The 20,606-nt window shown below is 35.0% G+C and overlaps 1 protein-coding gene across 1 annotated transcript in view; it reads right to left on the minus strand.

Annotated features, from left to right (window-relative positions):
* Positions 1-20,606, minus strand: part of LOC148953810 (uncharacterized) — a 273,349-nt gene that overhangs the window by 185,025 nt on the left and 67,718 nt on the right. The window contains exons 10-11 of the mRNA XM_089085651.1: positions 19,463-19,599; positions 9,827-10,286 (exon numbers count right to left, since the gene is read on the minus strand). Of these exons, the coding sequence (XP_088941777.1) occupies positions 9,827-10,286; positions 19,463-19,599 (597 nt within the window). The remainder of the gene's footprint in view (positions 1-9,826; positions 10,287-19,462; positions 19,600-20,606) is intronic.

Here is a 20,606-nt window from a genome sequence, read left to right on the forward strand (position 1 = left end):
TATATATATATATAGGCGGCTTCTCCACCTGGCCCCGGCACTCGGCACGCGGCAGGCTTCTATATTTAGATTCTCACTGTCACTTGTCTTCTAAACGCAGACAATTTGATCATTTTCTTGATGTCATGACGTCCAAATGGACCTTAAATTAGAAGTGGTGCCTTTGAAAAATTATGTTTTTTTATTGGACCTTTAACATTTACCTCGGCTTGTCTTTTGTCATTATGAAAGACATTGCCGAACCTTTGTTTCTTTTAATTGTTCAGGTGGTGGGAAAAAACCTCTTTTTCTTCCAACAATTTTATTTAGTCCAGGTTTTTTATTTTCAAAGGTATGGTAGGCATTGATGACCACCTTCGCTTCTCTTAATTGTTCAGGTGGTGGGTCAAAATCTTCTTCTTTTGCCTCGGCTTCTCTTTTGTAATTATGAAAGTTATATCGCAGAACCTTCGATTCTTTTAACTGTTCAGGTGTTGGGAAAAATACTTCTTTTTCTTCCAACGATTTATCTAGTCGGCTTTTGATTTTCAAAGGTATGGTAGGCATTGATGACCTTATCCATGTCAAAATCTAAGATCCAATCATCATCGCTATCATTTTCAATTTGTTTGGTTTGTTTTACCTCGACTTGTCTTTCGTCATTTTGAAATACATATCGCCGAACCTTTGTTTTTTTAACAAAGGTGTGGTAGGCATTGATGATTTTATCCATGTCAAAATCCCAAACCCTATCATCATCGCTATCATTTTCAATTTTTACACGTTTTGATTATCGCTGTCCAGGTTGATTTTCATTGACTCGCTCACATGCACTGTTTCGTATGTCTTTTAACCGCGTTTGTCTTTGCTCCTCGTTTTCAATTTAACTCGTTTACTTGCTTAGTGATACGAGTCTTCTAACCGCGTGGATTTTTGTTCTTCATTTTCATTTTTGACACCCCATCACTGTTCTTCTAACTGCGTGTGTATTTGCTCTTTGTTTTCATTTTTGACTGGCTCATATGCTTCGTGTCGCATGTCTTCTAACCGCGCGTGTCTTTGCTCTTCATTTTCATATTTGAAAAGCCGTCACATTTCTTCTAACCGTCCAGGATGTCGATTTTCACATCTTATTACGTTTGATAGTTCAGGTGTTGGTTCCAAAGAATCATCATTTATAGTAACTAATTGAAAAAAAATTCCACAAGACAAGTTTTCAAAGAAAAGTAAAGAGCTCCACTAAGCCAAGAATGAGAAAAAATAGAGTCAAATAATCTTTCAAGCGTAAAACTACTGACACTGACGATAAGACTGAAAAGACTGATTAATCTTAGTCAAGACTGATAAGATTAATAGTAAACTGGTTTGAGTATGAACCTGCTATTGCTATATTAATCTAACTTTATGTGTTGGGAAAATATATCAGACATAGATTAGATTAACATTGTCTCAGTCGGCTTCTAGCTAGGTACGATTAATTAAAGTGTGTCCCCCCCTCTCTCAAACGTCGTATTTTCCTGAAATAGAAATTTTTAGATAACCCTTTTGAGATAACCCGGGGGCATTCAAGGTTTTTATGAAAGAGAAGGTTGTATAAGCTTTAGAGGAGGATCATTTGGTTGAAAATTGGAATTTCTAGTTTACTTTTAAGAGTAAAAACTGATGGAGGTCAACTAGCCTCCCTCCCCCAACTAACCCTCTTTTCACCAAGCGCATCTGATTGAAATTGTAAGACAACTATTTTGTTCAAAAAAGATCACAGAACATATAACAATACCTCCAGGGATTGACACAACCTCCCGGAGCCCTGGGTCAAGGGCTGTAAGTTATGCCCTTGGGGCATATAAGGTTTTGATAGAATGGGTGATCACACAAACTTCAGATGGAGGTCATTTGATTTAAAATTGGAAGTTGCAGTTCCCTTTTTACGAGTCAAAGTGGTTTTAGAGCAACGAGCCCACCCCCCACGCCCATCATTTCCCAAAAAAAAACATCCAAACAAAGTTTTGAGACATCTATTTTTTTTAGAATTGCTGAAGGGTTCAGTAATTATGCGTTTGGGGATGTCGTTATCGTATCAACAGGAAACTTCAGGGGCATCATGAGTGCGATGTTCAGTCGACCATAAGGCAAAATATACCTGCTACTACTGCTATCAATACTGCTGCTACTACTGTTACTACTACTAGTAACAATACACTATTACAGCTACTACTGTTCCTACTACTACCACTACTACTTTGATACTAGTATAATTAAGGCTACGCGTATGGAGATGAAAATGTGACAGGATTAAGGGGGAATTTGAACTAAATCAAAACAAGCTATGTGAATGCAGATTATCAAAAGGGTGTATCTCAAGAATGGATTTGGGTATTAAGTTAGCACTTTCGGAGAATACTTAAGGGAGAGATCGATTGACAAAAAGGTAATATATACATGTCACTAAAAACACTATTACCACTGCTACTTTTACTAATGCTACTACTGCTACTAAACTACTCCCACTACTTCAATTGCAATAACTTATACTTTAGAGTGTTAAGACGAAAAAGGCGTCAAAGGGGGCTCAAAAGCGCACATCAGCAATATTTTGGAACGGCTTACCGTGTCAAGCTGAAACTTCCTGGGCATCATGAAAGGGATGTTCAACTGACCTAAAGGCAAGATGTACACGCTACTACTGCTATTACTACTGCTGCTACTACTGTTACTACTACTACTAATACAACACTAACACTGCAATTACTTCTCTTAGTACCACCGCAACTGCTGTGATACTAGTACTATTAAGGCTAAGTCTATAAAGGTAAAATTTGAGAGAATATTGATGGCTTATTCAAATTAACAAAAGACGCTATGTGCATTTAGATTGTCAAAAGAGTGTGTCTTAAGGACTGATTTGTTTATTAAGTTGGAATTTTCAGAGAATGTTTAAAGGGGAAGATCAATTGACCATAAGGCAATATGTGCACACAACTACTAATACGACTACCACTGCTACATTTACTAGTTCTACTACTACTATTACTATTGCTCCCTCTAATACTTCTGATGCACTTACTTGTAAGTCTACGAGCATTAAGATGAAAATTTCCAGAATTATATGAATATACAGGTTACGAAAAGAACATATCGACAATGTCATAGCAATGGCTAATTGTATAAAGTTTAGTAATAATACTACTGCTGTGACTACTGTTACAACTACGCCTAAGGGTATGTAGGTAAAATTTTCAGAAAATTATTACTGCTACTATACTGCTACTATACTATTATTATTACTGCTATTACTACTACTGCTACTAAAGCTAGGACTACTACTATTAATTCCACTGCTATTACTACTGCTACTACTATAACTACTGATGCTACTACTACTTCGACTAAAGCTAAGGGTATTAAGGTGAAAACTTTTGGTAATATTGAAAATGTAATGAATTAAATCAATACACACTAGGCCAACATAGGTTGTCAAGAGGACGTACCAGCAAGGCCCCAGGAATGGTCAATGGTATTAAACTGAAACTTTCATCGTGTGTTGAAAGGGATGTTGAAAAAAACAAAACAAATTTGCTATCTGGATACTGCTACTAATGCTACTGCTACGACAACTATTGCTACTACACAAGCTAAGGGTATTAGGATGAAGCTTTCAAGGAATATTTAGACGGATGTTGAACTAAATCAAAACAAACTATGATCATGTAGATTGTCTAAAGGGTGACAAAGCAATATCACAATTACGGTTTACATTATTAGGCTAGACCTTTCAGGGTAAGTTGTGGTAGATTGTGAACTAGCCAGAAGACACTATGTTTATGCTTTTAATACTACTTCTACAGTTACTGTAGCTAATGACACCAAGGGCATTCAGTTGAAACTTTTAGGGAATGTTTAGGGGGAGTTTCAATTAAACATAAAAACTATATGCCTGCAAGTATCAAAAGGGCCTATAAGCAATATCATAGGCAGCGCTGCTCTATCATAGCTAGTAATATCATTGACATTTTAAAGGAGCTAAATTGATAGGAAATTAAAAGTTATAGTGCCCTTTTTATGATTCTTTTATGGAATTGTTGAGGGGAGTGCTGAACTAAACTAAAACAAGTCATGTGTATATGGGTTGTCAAAAGGGCGTAACTCAGGAATGACTGAGTATATTAATTTGGAGATTTCAGGAAATGATAAGCGAGATGATCAATTGACAAAAAATGCAATATTTGCACGCCACTACAACTTCCACTGCTTCTGCTACTAGCACAACAGAAACTACTATTACTCCTACTATCACTAAAACTACTATTTCTGTAGCGAGTTCAACTAAGGTTGAGGGTATCGAAATAAACATCTGAGGAAACGTTAAGGGAAAACTTGAACTAAATCAAAACATACTATGTGCATGCACACTGCTGCTACGGGCGTATCAGCAATATTTTTGGAACAGCTTTTTGTATCAAGAGAAAACTTCAAGGTCATCATGACTGGGATGTTCAGTTGACCAAAATGCAAAATGTACCTGCTACTAGTGCTATTAATACTGCAGATACGACTGTTGTTACTACTACTACTAATACACTATTACTTCTACTACTACTGTTCCTACTACTATCACTACTATTATGAAACAAGTACAATTAAGGCTATGCGTATGAAGGTGAAAATTTGACAGATATTGAGGAGAACGTTGAACTAAATCAAAACATACTATGTAACACTGCTACTTTTACTAATGCCACTACTGCTACTAAACTACTCCAACTACTTCCATCGCAATAACTTATGAGGCTTAGAGTATTAAGATGAAAAGGGCTTCAAAAGGGGGTCAAAAGCGCACATCAGCAATATTTTGGAACGGCTTACCGTGTCAAGCTGAAACTTCCTGGGCATCATGAAAGGGATGTTCAACTGACCTAAAGGCAAGATGTACATACTACTACCGCTATTAATACTGCTGCTACTACTGTTACTACTACTAATACGCACTAATACTGCGACTACTTCTCCTACTACCACCGCAACTACTGTGATACTAGTACTATTTAGGATAAGTCTATAGAGTTAAAATTTGAGAGAATATTGATGACACATTCGAAGTAAGAAAAGACATTATGTGCATTTAGATTGTCAAAATAGCGTATCTTAAGAATTGAGTTGTGGATTAAGTTGGAACTCTCAGAGAATGCTTGAAGGGAAAGACCAATTGACCAAAAGGAAATTTGTGCACACTACTATTAATACTACTACCACTGCAACATTTACTAGTTATACTGCTATTACTATTGATCCAACTACTACTTCTATTGCAACTACTTGCAAAGCTAAGATCATTAAGATAAAAATTTCAAGAAGTTTATGAATATACAGGTTATCAAAAGGACATATCGACAGTGTCAAAGTCATGGCTAATTGTATTACGTTATGTATTAATACTACTGATGTTACTACTATTACAAATATACCTAAGGATATGAAGGTGAAACTTTCAGAGAATATTTAGGGGGAAGGTAAACTGAACCACAACACATCATCCATATGCAGGTTGTCAAAAGGGCATATCAGCAATATCTTAAGAACAGTTTTGTGTGTGAAATAAAACTTACAAGGATTGTTGTGGGGGATGTTGAACTAACAAAAAGACAATATTAGCATCATAATACTATTGTTTGTACTCCTACTCCTACAACTACTACTACTGCTACTATTATTATTGCTGCTATTGCTACTAAAGCTAAGACTACTACTATTAATTCTGCTGCTACTACTACTGCAACTAATATAGCTAAGCTACCGCTGCTACTACTACTGCTTCTGAAGCTAAGGGTATAAAGGCGAAAATTTTGGGCAATATTGAAACTATTTTGAACAAAATCAAAACACACCACGCCCACATAGGATGTCAAGAGGACGTATCAGCAATGCTTCAGAAATGGTTGATGGTACTAAGTTGAAACTTTCATTGTGTGTTGAAGAGGATATGGAAAAAAAAAACAAAGGTACTATATACATAGGCTTACTGCTACCAATGCTACTACTGCTACTACAACTATTGCTACTACACAAGCTAAGGGTATTAAGGTGAAACTTTCAAGGAATATTTAGGCAGATGTTGAACTAAATCAAAATGAACTAAGATCATGTAGGTTGTCAAAAGGGTGACAAAACAATATAACAATAACGGCTTACTTTATTAAGTTTGACCTTTCACGGTAAGTTATGTCGGATTTTGAACTAGCCAGAAGACAATGTGTATACTTTTAATACTAATTCTACGGTTAATATAACTAATGACACTAAGGACGTTAAATTGAAATTTTTAAGGAACGTTTAGGGGTAGTTTCAGTTACGCAATAAAACTATACGCATGCAGGTATTAAAAGGGCATATAAGCAATATCATAAGCAACGATGCTCTATCATAGCTAGTAATATCATTGACACTTTAATAGAGCTAATTTGATTGGAAATTAAATTCTAGTGCCCTTTTTAAGAGTCAAAAGTGAATCGAGGGCTATCAGCTCTCCTCTTTAGCTCATAATTTTCCAAAAACTTCCAATCCAAATTATTAATTCAGCCATTTTGTTCAGCATAGCGGAACGGTCTAAAAACTACATCTCTAGGGTTATTGGGTAGGTCAATCCCCCTCAGTTATGCGATTCGCCCATTATGATTAAAAATTAAATGTTGCTTTAATATTAAATCAAAGCACATTTCGTGTATGCTGGTTGCCAATAAGACACCTCAGCAATATCCATAGAACAACTGAAGGTATTAAGTTCAAACATTTATTCAAACTTTTATACTTTTACTGCTACTTCTGCTCTTAAAATTTAACTAAATCAAAAGAGTGTAAGTGTATACAAGCTGTCAAAGAGCATAGATAAGATTTTTGGGAATGGTATTAAGTTTTATTTTTTAGGTCAACTAAAGGAGCCATAAAACTATATTAAACGCTAGTATTTGTGTCAAGATTTTCAAAAGGGTGTATGTTGTTAAATATAGTTGAAAAACTTTCTCCAGTATACAAACACCAGGCCAAACTATTAATTAATTTAAAAAAACGAGGAGATTTAAAATATTATTTTCTTTTCCCTGAAAAAGACTATGTCAATATAAAACGAACAGAAATTAGTTTAAAAACTATTTTCCACAAAATAAATTTTTGAAAAAAAAGTAAAGAAATCCATTAAACCAAAAATGAGCAAAAATAGAATCAAATAATCTACCAAGCGTAAGAGTAAAACTACCACAAATCAGCAAAAATAAATAAATGAAAATCAAAACGAACATAAATTACAATAAATAACCGAGTCAAACTCAAAAGGAGCAGAAATTAACATAAGTAGGGCTCACAATCCCTATAATATCTTCTCAAGAAAAGAACATAATTTGCACTTTACAGAAAAAATTTAAATGTTTTTACTTTTATAACTTTAATAGATCAAATAATATTAACATTTGATTACTAAATATCACTTAAAAATTAAAATTATTTCACTTAAAGAAAATTATTTTCTCATCTTTTTTGCCTATAAATTTTTTGCCTATATTTGTCTATAAGTCTAAGAAGAACTAAAATACCATAAGGGCAAACAATTAGTGATGCACCAAGTAAAATATCATACGTGCCGAATTTGAACCAGAGGAACTTTCTCCCGGGGACTGTGGGGGATTAAGTCGTCCTCAAAGACATAATTATTAGATTTTTCGACTATTCTGAACAAAATGGTTATCTAAAAATTTTGATCCCGTGACTTTGTAAAAAAATGAGCGTGGGAGGGGCTTAGTTGCCCTCCAATTTTTTGGTAATTTAAAAAGGGCACTAGAGCTTTTAATTTCCATTCGAATAAGCCCTCTCGCGATATTCTAGGACCACTGGATCGATACGATCACCCCTGGAAAAAAGAAAAAAAAAACTAGAAATAAACACGAATCCGTGATCTTTCGTCTGGCAAAAGATACAAAATTACATATTTTTGCATATAGGTGCTTGAAACTTCTACAGTAGGGTTCTCTGATGCACTGAATCTGATGATGTGATTTTCATTATGAATTTTTGGGGATTATTCCCCCTTTTTCAAAAATAAGGCAAATTTTTCAAGGCTCTTAACTTTTGATGGGAAAGACTAAACTTGATGAAGCTTATATATTTAAAATCAGCATAAAAATCCAATTATTTTGATGTATCTATTGAAATCAAAATTCCGTTTTTTAGAGTTTCGGTTACTATTGAGCCGGGTCACTCCTTACTTACAGTTCGTTACTACGAACTGTTTTATCAATTCGTAAATACTGAAACAAATATTTGAGAATTTCAAAAAGAGCCAAAAATACATAAAAAAAAAAGAAAAGTCAAATGGAAAAATAATTTGGAAAGGGTGTATTTCAAATTGCCGTTCTTGTATTTGCCCATGGGGGGGGGGGTTGTTTAAATCATTTCGGAGATACTATAAAATTCTTCTCCAAACCAATCCATGTTTGCAGGTACACTTCCACTTGAAGTCTTGTTCAAATTCCACAACTCTGTTAAAGACATATTCTTAGAAACCCTACATCAAACATACAATCCCTTTTAGCCTCACAAAATAGTTATCTCGTTTTCAAGCTTGAAGTAGCTAACAACAATGTTGGATCGGTCTATCTCACTAGCGGTTTGTTATTCAAAACGCGTTCTTCAAATGAAACTCAGCACAGTTGTCATTATTTGTTAAAAGAACCCACCGATAAGATTTAGCTGAGCCGTGTACCAATATTCAGCAGTTTTCAGTATTGAGTATAACTTATTTAAAAAAACACCACTTACATTTTCCATGTTCATATCGTCTGAACATTTACTTACAGGAAAAGCAGACCGGTTTCAAATTTCAAACACTAGTTTTCTTATCCTGATACTGCAAAGAACCTAGCCTGAGGCCCCACCAAAACTGCATATCTCTTGGACAATATTATCGATGACGTTGGTTTTGAAGGTCCATGAGAAATCATTGAAAAGCAACAATTCTTGATAATAATTGATTTGAGTAACAAAAAGAGTGTTCTTAGTGCTGTTCGACATCTGAGTATGAAACAAAACGATCAAGAAGTCAGATTAGACTTTAGGCTCCTAGACTCCAGACTCCGTTAGACTTTAGGAAGTACAGAAATATACAACCAAAGATAGTTACCGAGCTATTGATCGGTATAAAGTGATGAAATACTTCATTTTAAGAATTAATTTTTTAAGTTTAAATTTAACACAGCAGCATGCCAATATTCATCACTTTTAAATATTGGGCATAACTCATTTTAAAAAACACCACTTTTATTTTCTATGCTTACATGGAACATTTCCTTAAAGGAAAAGTAGTTTTTTTAATCGTATCTGATTAAGAGATTTGTCAAAACAGTAAAAAGCCTGCGATTTATAGGAAAATTAAGAGAAAATTGTGCAAAATAGAAAGCCGCCTGTTTAAAAGTGAAAAAGACCCAGGGCCCCCATGCACCCACTCCTATGTTAAAAAAGCAAAAAAAACGGCAAAAAAAAGTTTCCAAATGAAAAACTTCTTTTTGAGTATTCATTTTTCCAGTCAAACTTAGCAGAGCAGCATACCAATATTCAGCCAAATAGAGGGCTATATTCACTCAAAAATCAATATTCAGCCAAATAGAAATCTGCCTATTTAAAAATGAAGAAGACCCAGAGCCCCCAGGCACCCATTCTTATGTTTTGGATTACATCGTCTGGTATACTCATAGTACTCCACATAATACATAGTACTCCACTATGCATTGTGTTCGCTATCAACCAGCAACGGTAAAACATATTAACGGTAACGGTAAAACCCATTCTGCGGAAAAATGAAAAGTACCTTGTCTCTATCAACTTCTGTCATTTGTAAGGTCTCCTGAAGAGTGTCGTAGCGAATCTCAAGCTGGCTTCTCGCTCTTTCCGTTTTTACTAATTCTTCTTTAACTACAGAAAAATCGGCTTTCAACTCACCAAGAATGTGCTCAATTGAAACCTTTTCAGTCTCAGCTTCTTTCAATAGCTGCTCAATATGTGATTTCTCTTTACTCAGATTTAAATTTGTTTGCTCAAATCTGGTGACCTGATCACGGAGCAACTGAATTTCTGACTTATATCGAGAAACATCACTTTCTAACTCTAACCTCTTTTTTTCGCAATTCTGGAGGTTTAAGGCTAAGTCTTTTTTCTGCCCTTCCACGAGATTACGATCAAGAGACGTACGTTGAATTTCAGCACGTGCTTGGGCTAAACCGTGTTTCAGATCTTCACAGGCCTCTCGTAGCGTAGTGTTTTGACTTTCCCTAGAAGATCAGACATAAAACAAGAGATCTAACTCTGGAACGTAAACAAAACAAAATTTACCTCAATATATAATTAAATTACACTAGTAAGAACACAAAAGAATGCCATAAAAGATGAGAAAATATGAGCATTGGGCCATAAATGACAACAAAGAATAGTAAGACACAAAAGAATAAATATATGAGGAAATACTAAGCAATGGAGGACAGATAATCATGAAAGAAAAGGAGCTGTAGTATATAAGAAAGTATTTAGCCAATGGAAAGGCTTTTTTTTTCTTGACAAATTTTTCTTTTCATCACCAAAATTAAATTTCATTTGGCAATCTAAGAATTTCATTTTGATTGGTAAACACGCACCTTGTCGTTTAAATTGCGAAACAGACAATCTTTTTTTTTCTCAGGCACATTGTCGATTTTGGATTTACCTGTTGTAAAAAAACAAATTATAATAGTGGAAGCATATAACAACAATGAAAGAAAAACTCAATGAAAAAACAACAAACGAGACTGCGGCCAGTAGAGAGAAAAGATGAAAAAAAAACATGACGCGGATATTTCGCCTGTATGACGAGGCGTCAGACAATTGTATTTTATTAATATTGGTGTTGAATATTATTTGTTTTTAGTTTATTTTAGTTTATTTTAGATTTTTTTCGTTTTTTATCTGTGTTTCTTCTGTGCTGAAGACACCTCATTTTATAGAGGCGAAATATCCGCGTCGTTTTAGTTTTTAATATTTTCTATCTAAAGTCCGCAGTCTTGTTTGTTGTTTTTCATTTTGTTTTTTCTCTCTTTGTTGTTTTTTGTCATGGCTGATCTTTCATTTGTTGAAACATATATAAATGTAATTGTCCCACTGTCATGTGTTTGCTTGATGGTGTTCCAAATATGTTTAACCCATTGTCTAGTTTTATTTTTCATTACCCTTTTTTGGCTTATTCAGTTTTTTCGTAATAAAAAAATAAATAAATAAAAAACTAGAAAGATTTTATATAATAGTTTATAAAATGATTTATATTGAACCAATTTGTAGATTATTTTTACAACAGTCAAAGTGTGACACATACGAAGATTTTGGCTTCACGGGTGGAAGCCTTTAGCAACGGAAAAAAAAACTTGGAATCCTCGCTTTCGTATTGTTGAAAAATTCTGGAAGAAATGTTTTTTACTGATAAAGCTTTCCACATGTGAAGCCGAAATATTTGGAATTCTATTACCACATATAATTTTTCACTGTCTTCATGAAACCCGTTAATATATTTCATTACATTTTAACTATAAATGGAAAGGCATTGCTGTTTAAATCATTGTTTACTATTTAAAAATCTTTCTAAAATACAGTTTCTCTCCACAATCCAATTATTAGAGGTTGGATTGTCAGCAGAAAATTAGACTGTAGGAATTAATTTTTTAATAATCTGACAATCGAAAATATAGACAATCCATCAAACAAGGTCAAAAATATACACCCAAACAGAGGAAACCCGTTGCTGTCATCACCTACCCTATAGTCCACATTCTATTGGACCCTACCCTATTGTCCTACCCTATTGGACAAAAAATATTAAGAATTTTCAGAATGAGCATCGAAAATAAATACTGCTATTTAAAGAGCGTCTGGAAAAGAACGCCGGATTTTAAAAACTGTTATTTTTATTTGTGGTTGTCGGCAACATTGTTTTTGCTTATTTTGTTATCATTGATCATCGAGATGATCGATAATTGATCAATGATACCAAAACATGCAGAAACAATGTTGCCAGCAACAACGAATAAAAATAACGGGCTTTTCAAATCTGGCATTCTTTTTGAGACACCCTAAATATATTCTGCATTTCCTATAGATGAGTTCAAAACTCTATCAGGTAATTCTGCGACGTACAATTATTGCGGCTGATTAAACATTTAAGTATCAAAGTTAAAATTTATTAAATTAAGCTAAAAACTAATAATTTCGAATTCATTAAAATCAATGAAGTTAACTTAATTATAACTTAGCTTTGACTTTAGTAATACCTAACTTGTCATTATTAGCATTTACAAAACTGAGATAAACAAAGTTAGACTTAATTATAACTAAAAAGTTTGAAACAATTGAAAAATCACGTATTTGTTACTAAACATTTAAAAATTTCATTGGTAAAATCAAATAAGTATATTTAATAAGAAAACGAAAAAAAGGGATAGAAAGGGTAGATGAAGGAATTTGTTTAAAAAAGATGAAAGAGAGAGAGAGAGAGAGAGAGAGAGAGAGAGAGAGAGAGAGAGAGAGGAGAGAGAGAGAGAGAGAGTGGGAGTGGGAGCCAGAGAAGACTGATTTTCAAGCACCCTTGCATTTCTCCATTCTAGTAATTTAGAGTGAGTTCTGTGCCTAAGTCCTTCTAGTGCTACCTTGACACATAGTGGCGCAAGGGGAGAGATTTCCTCAAAAGATTGTGCTTGGATGGGGTTGTAAAATAGAATTTTTGACTCCGAAAGAAAATTCTTACATTTTAGTTGATCTTTGATGGCCCTAAAGCCTGTCTCAGTGGCCCATTCTGGATCCTCTGGAATGTTGCAAGCTAGTTTCAGAGCCCCAGTAGGAGGATGACAGCTATATTCAGCAACAGGCCTCATACAGGATTTACACGTGCTGATTAAGGGCTGATCAAACGAAATGAAAGAAAAATTTTGGAGATAGCATGGAACTGCCACCTCGATTGAGATGGCTGTTCCAAGAAATTTTAGTTGAGAAACAAATTCGCAGGAGACAAATTTCATTAACTCTTTTGGTGTCACCGTTTTCAATTCTGTCATAGACTATATTTGACTATCAGCTTTTTATGCGCAATAGTTGACCTTTTTTTCAGAATGTTAACTTGTTTTAAGCGGATAGGATCCCATGTATCATTCGACTCAAAAAACAACAACACTGATTTTATGGTCGTCTTGCAAAGGGAGTGGTGGCAGTTAAAAATAAAAGAAAACGCATAGAAAACTGATGACAGAGATATTTGTTTTCTTTTTTCATTAACATAGTTTTAACAGCAATACCGACAATGACAGCTGACAGTGCAACGTGCAGCTGAGCATACAGTGCATTGAAAAGTGCCTACTAGCACAGCGCAGACTGACCTATCAGAACTAAAAAAAAAACTAATTTAAACGTTCCAAAACTAGGTTTTCAATGAGAGAACTAAGCTTCTTTGGATCTACTTTGAAATATTCTGAAAGGAATCGTTGTTTTTTTAAACTATTTTTTATTGATTATAAAATTTTTAGAGCTAATCGGAATGTAGACCGCTGGCTAAGTAAAAACAAAATTCTGCAGCTTTAACTAATATTTAAAAGTGGCTGTTCAAACTTTAACCCAATGTGAAACAGAACTAAAAAAAAATACAGCAAACAATTTATTGAGGCTTTTTATAATTTATTATAATATATTTAGATAATTGTAAATGATGCTGGTTGTTTTTTCTCAGAGACAAAAAATTGACTTTCGCGTTTTATCATTTTTTCATAGTGTCTGCGTTATCCATTATTATAGCCCAACCATCAAACCAAAATTATTAAATTACAAATAAAGTAAGCAAAAAGGCTTATTTACGAAGGCAAATTGTGCCTAAATATGCAAAAAAAATACTTAAAATAATATTAATTCTATTATTTAATTACTTAAATTGAGTGTTAAACAATTATGATAAATGTCTTTTATGTTGTAAAAATTAAGTGATATATGCTATTTCTCTACATATATTAATAATAATGGTACCTATAGTATATATCCTTTTCTTAATCCTAATTATTATCCGATCAAATTAATCAGCTAAATTTACCTGTCCAAAATTGGTGCATAATCCTACAGAAATAGCTTTTTTTTCTCTATAAATTCTATTCCTCTTTATATTTTATTGTTAATAATGATAATCATAGGCAGAAATTAAAGAGCGATGCGGGCATAATGTATTATTTATTACTTTAATTTTTTTTTAGACCCCGACACTTTGTATCGAAGGAGTTGTAGAAACTTCGAAAAGAGCTCATTGAATTAGAAATTGAAAGGGCTAGTGCTCTTTTTAATAGTCAAAAGTGATTTGAGGGCAACTAAACCCCCTCCCACGCCCAGTATTTCCCCAAACACATTCAATAAAAATTTTGAGAGCCACTTTGCTCAGCGTAGTTAAAAGGTCCGGAAATTACGTCTTTAAGGATGAGATCCTCCTCCCAAAGCCCTGAGTGCAAGGGTTGTAAGTTATGCACTGGGGACATATAAGGTTTTTATAGAAAGGGTTGTCGTATAAACTTCGGAGGGGGCTCATTGGATTGGTAATCATAAGTTCTAGTGCCCTTTTTCAGGTTCAAAACGATCGGAGGGCGGATACCCCACACCTCGTATTTTCCTGAAATGCATCTTATAGAAATTTTGAGGTGGCCATTTTTTGTCGTAGAAACTTCGAAAATCACTCATTCCATTGGAAATTAAAAGGATTAGTACCCTTTTTAATAGTCAAAAGTGATTGGAGAGTAACAGACCCCCCCAGACCCATAAATTCCCAAAACCCATCTAATAAAAATTTTGAGATAGCCATTTGGTACACCGCAGTTGAAAGGTCTGGAAATTATGTCTTTGAGGATGACAACCACCCCCTCCTACCTACAGCCCTCAGTGCCCCAAATCACTATCAATAAATAAACAAAACTCACAACAAACAGAAATCATAGGCAGCGCGCTAGCGCTGCCTAAGTAAAGAACGATGTGGGCACAATGTGTTTTTGGTTTTTTCTCCATACCCGGGCACTTCGTATCGAAGGAGTTGTCGTAAAATTTTCGAAAGCGGGCTCATTCAATTGAAAATTGGAGTAGCTAGTGCCCTTTTTAATAGTCGAAAGTGATTGGAGGGCAACTAGCCCCCCCCCCCCCTCCCACACCCATCATTCCCCCAAACACATCCCATCAAAATTCTGAGATAGCCATTTTGTTCGGCGTAGTTGATTTACAGATAGAAAATATCTTTTTGAGGAGGACACTCCCCCACAACCCTCAGGGCAAGGGTTTTAAGTTATGCCCTGGGGGCATATAAGGTTTTTATAGAGGGTGTTGTCGAAGAAACTTCAAAACAGGCTCATTCTATCGGAAATTTGAAGGGTTAGTGCCCTTTTTAATGGCCGAAAGGGATTGGAGGGCAACTAGCCCCCCCCCCACGCCCATCATTCTCCCAAACACATCCCATTAAAATTTTGAGACAGCCATTTTGTTCGGCGTAGTTGATTTCCAGATAGAAAATATCTTTTTGAGGAGGACACTCCCCCACAACCCTCAGGGCAAGGGTTTTAAGTTATGCCTTGGGGGCAAATAAGGTTCTTATAGAAGGCGTTGTCGTAGAAACTTCAGAAAAGGCTCATTCGATTGGAAATTCAAAGGGCTAGTGCTCTTTTTAATAGCCAAAAGTGACTGGGGGGCAACTAGCCCCCCACCAAGCCCATCATTTCTCCAAACACATCCAATCAAAATTTTTAGATAGCCATTTTGTTCAGCGTAGTTGATTTCCAGATAGAAAATATGTTTTTGAGGAGGACACTCCCCTGCAACCCTCAGGGAAAAGGTTTTAAGTTATGCCCTGGGGCATAACTTAATATTTATAGAAGGCATTGTCGTAAAAACTTCAAAACAGGTTCATTCGATTGGGAATTCAAAGGGTTAGTGCCCTTTTTAATAGTTGAAAGTGATTGGAGGGCAACTAGTCCCCCACGCTCATCATTCCCCCAAACACATCCAATCAGAATTTTGAGAGAGCCATTTTGTTCAGCGTAGGCTAGTTGATTTCCGGATAGAAAATTTGTTTTTTAGGAGGACACTCCTCCAGAGGACACTCCCCCACAACCCTCAGGGCAAGGTTATTAAGTTATGCCCTGGAGGCATACAAGGTTTTTATAAGAAGGCGTTGTCGTAGAAACTTCAAAACTGGCTCATTCGATTGGAAATTCAAAGGGCTAGTTCCTTTATTAATAGTCGAAAGTGATTGGAGGGGAACTAGCCCCTCCCCCAAGCCCATCATTCCCCTAAACACATCCAATCAAAATTTTGAGATAGCCATTTTGTTCAGCGTAGTTGATTTCCAGATAGAAAATATGTTTTTGAGGAGAACACTCCCCAACAACCCTCAGGTAAAGGGTTTTACGTTATGTCCTAGGGTATATAAGGTTTTTATAGAAGGCGTTGTCATAGAAACTTCAAAATGGGCTCATTCGATTGGAAATTCAAAGGGCTAGTGCTGTTTTTAAGAGTCGAAAGTTATTGGAAGGGAAAAAGCCCCCCCCCCCCCACGTCCATCATTCACCCAAACACATCCAATCAAAATTTTGAGATAGCGTTCAGCGTAGTTGATTTCGTTTAGCGTAGGCTAGTTGATTTCCAGATATAAAATATATTTTTGAGAAGGACACTCCCCCAGAACTCTCAGGGCAAGGGTTTTAAGTTATGCCCTGGGCGCATATGAGGTTTTTATAGAAGGCATTGTCGTAGAAACTTCAAAAAAGGCTAATTCGATTGGAAATTCAAAGGGCTAGTGCCCTTTTCAATAGTCGAAAGTGATTGGAGGGCCATAAGCCCCCCTCCCCCCACGCCCATCATTCCCCCAAACACAACCAATAAAAATATTGAGATAACCCTTTTATTCAGCTTAGTTGATTTCCAGATAGAAAAAATGTTTTTGAGGAGGACACTCCCCCACAACCCTCAGGGCAAGGGTTTTAAGTTATGCCCAGGGGGCATATAATGTTTTTATAGAAGGCGTTGTCGTAGAAACTTCAAATCAGACTCATTCGATTGGAAATTCAAAGGGCTAGTGCCCTTTTTAATAGTCGAAAGTGGTTGGAGGGCAACTAGCCCCCCCACGCCCATCATTCCCCCAAACACATCTTATAAAAATTTTGAGATAACCATTTTATTCAGCGTATTTGATTTACAAATAGAAAATATATTTTTGAGGAAGATACTCCGCCACAGCCCTCAGGGCAAGGGTTTTAAGTTATGCCCTGGTGGCATATAAGGTTTTTATAGAAGACGTTGTCGTAGAAACTTCAGAAAAGGGCTCATTCGATTTTAAATTCAAAGGGCTAGTGCCCTTTTTAACAGTCGAAAGTGATTAGTAACATTTTTAGTTGCTGTTGTTGTTTAGACCCGGCCACTCCATATCGAATGAGCTGTCGTGGGAACTTCGAAAAGGGCTCTTTAGATTGAAAATAGAAAAGGTTGATGCCCTTTTTAATAGTCAAAAGTGATTGGAGTGCAACTAATCCCCCTCCCATGTACACCCTCCCAATTGCCCATCATGTTTAAAAACTAAATGTTGCCTTAAGATTAAATCAAAATGCACTGTGATAATGCCAATTCCCAATAAGGCATCTCAGCAGTATCCCAAGAACGACTGAGGGCATTATGTTCCAATTTTCGGGGTTACTTCTGCTCTTAAAATTTAACCAAATCAAAATAGTGTAGGCTAAGTGTATCCAAGCAATCAAAGAGAGTAAACAGATTTTTTTGCGAATGGTATCAAGTTTTCCACTTCAGGTCGACTAGAGGAGGTATGAAACTATGTTAAACAGTACTATTTGTGTTCAGATTTTTAAAATGGTTGATGCTGTTAAAGATTGCTGAAAAATTTTCTCCAGCATACAAATAGAAGGCCAAACTATTAAAAAACGAGTTTAAAAACCGAAAAGATTTAAATTGTTATTTTCTTTTTCCTTGAAAAGACTATGTCAATATAAAACGAACAGAAATTAATTTAAAAAACTTTTTCCACAAAATAAGTTTTTCAAAGAAAAGTAAAGAACTTCATTAAATAAAAAATGAGCAGAAATAAAATCAAATAATCTACCAAGCTCGAAACTACCACAAATCTGCATCGATAAATAAATTAAACCCAAAACGAACAGAAATTAGAATAAATAACCGAGTCAAACTCAAAATGAGTAGAAGTTAACACAAGTTGGGTGCAAAACCCCTATGCCTTCCCAAGGCCAGAAGAAAATTTGCACTTTACTGTAAAAACACAAATGAATGTGCATTGTCAGTTTAAGATACATATACTGATATTTAGTAATCAAAATGTTAAAATTATTTGATTTATTAAAGTTATAAAAGTAAAAACATTTATATTTTTTTCAGTAAAGTGCAAATTTTGTTCTGGCCTTGGGAAGGCATAGGGGTTTTGCGCCCAATTTATGTTAATTTCTGCTTGTTTTGAGTTTGACTCGGTTATTTATTGTAATTTCTGTTCGTTTTCAGTTTCATTTATTTATTGATAGTGATTTGTAGTAGTTCTACGCTTGGAAAATTATTTAATTTTATTTCTGCTTATTTTTGGCGTAATGGAGCTCTTACCTTTTCTTTGAAAAACTTGTTTTGAGGAAAGAGTTTTTTAAATTAATTTTGAACATAAAATGATATTTAACTGTTATTCCCTAGTATCCGTCGATAACGGTTCAAATTTTTGGGATTTTTTGCAAATCGTGGATATTGGTGAATGACTTAAGTTTATGACTGTCAGTTATTTGATTTTAATTCTTATAATTTGTGGCTTTTATTGAATTTTATTCATCTTTAATTTTTTGGTTTTTTCATTGTTTTTTCTTTTACATTCACATTGACTTTCCGCGCTTTATTTTGTTGGTTTTTTCTTCGGCACCCTCATTGAATATATTTTTTCGTTTCGCGCTGAAGAAGAGAGGCGTGTGTCCCCTCGAAATATTCACTTTGTTGCGTTTTGTCAGTATTTTCATTTGGCCTGTAAAAACCCCATTTTCGCTCGTTTTTATATCTTGCAACTTGAAAACAGTTTTTCGCTCTTCCCAGACTGAAGATCCAGTATAGTGACGGAGATAAAAAAAACACATTTCACGACGTCTATGTTGCTATGTTGGGAAATATGTAATTCAGTAAAATAAATGAGAAAAGTGATTATTCACTAATAAGTGATTATCCGAAAAGTGATTATTCAAAGGTTTCATCGAAATAAAAAAAATCTGGAAGTTACATTGAAAAGATTAGTCGATAAAACGCAACAAGTTAATGCATCGAAAAATTAACATTGAAGTCATCAGATCCAAAATTGTCATCAAGAATCACTACACGGGAAAGTTAAAAGAATAATAAGTTAACAACAAGCATCCAAAACATATTGAAGACTTACAACTGAGCACAATCAGCTTTCGCTCTTCTTATTTGTGACTGCAAGGACTCTTTCTCTTCAATCCATTGTGATTTCTCTAGACTGAGTCCCGTGACTGAAAGTTGAAAAGATGCTTTCTCACGACGTAGATTTTCGAGCTACAATATTAATGAATATTAATTGTAGCATTCAACAATAGCCTTTATAATACTGAAATATGAAGCTATACATTGCTTGTAAGTTGCCAATTACTGAAAAAGTAAGTCCCCTAGTACTGAAAAGACAAGCTGCCTTACGATAAAAATAGTAAACTGATAACAATGTTTATGCACAACATTTTATTCTCTTCTACTTTTTCATCTCCGTTATTTAAATGCAAATAGAAAGTCGACATAAAGACAAATAGGAATAAAAATAAAAAGAAATAACAAAACTATGATGGGGAAAAAAGAGACGTAACCTTTAAATCTATAAAATGGCCCTATAACTTTTTCTAAAAAATGCGATGCTACCATTTTCCAGTGTGAAAAAACGATCTAGATAGGCCAAAAGTTTGTAAGTTTTTTCTTCCCTCCCAACCCACCTAATATATTTATTAAATCTCCTGTTGACTATAAGTAGAGACCCCTGAAGGTTGAAAGCCTTGAGCATCGTAGGAGGAGTTTAAAACACAATCTGTTTTATTGGCAAATCAGCTGATTCCGAGCTTTTAGAGAAAGGCATTCCCGGTTGATAGCTGTGAAGTGAGTCTCGGATTCATAAATGCTTCTCATTAAATACTACGCATTGCAGCAGAAGAATTACACTAATAAGTTTTTATGCCAGGGGACCAAGCTTTCCTCGGTGATTATTGTTCGTTCAATAAGATTGTTCTTAATAAGATTAATGTTCGTTTTCCGGTGTGAAAAAACGGTCACAACTTTGGGGGTTTAGGACTTAATTGATTTTGGAAAACACCTTCTTCATATGAATGACGTCACAAATACCCAGACCTCCAATACCATAATAGGTTATCTTTCTACAGCGAATAAAATAAGGTAAAATTGAAGAAAAACTGTCTTTCCTTTCGCCGAGTAAGCTTGATCCCCTGGTGCGAAGAATAAAAGTTACAAACAGCACAATTGAATCGAAAATTTTTAAGAATATTTCGGTTCGTATTTGTCTT

This window comes from Artemia sp. Qi Xiang Cuo, chromosome 3, assembly GCF_049724085.1.
Source record: "Artemia sp. Qi Xiang Cuo chromosome 3, ASM4972408v1, whole genome shotgun sequence".
Classification (NCBI taxonomy): Eukaryota; Metazoa; Arthropoda; class Branchiopoda; order Anostraca; family Artemiidae; genus Artemia; species Artemia sp. Qi Xiang Cuo.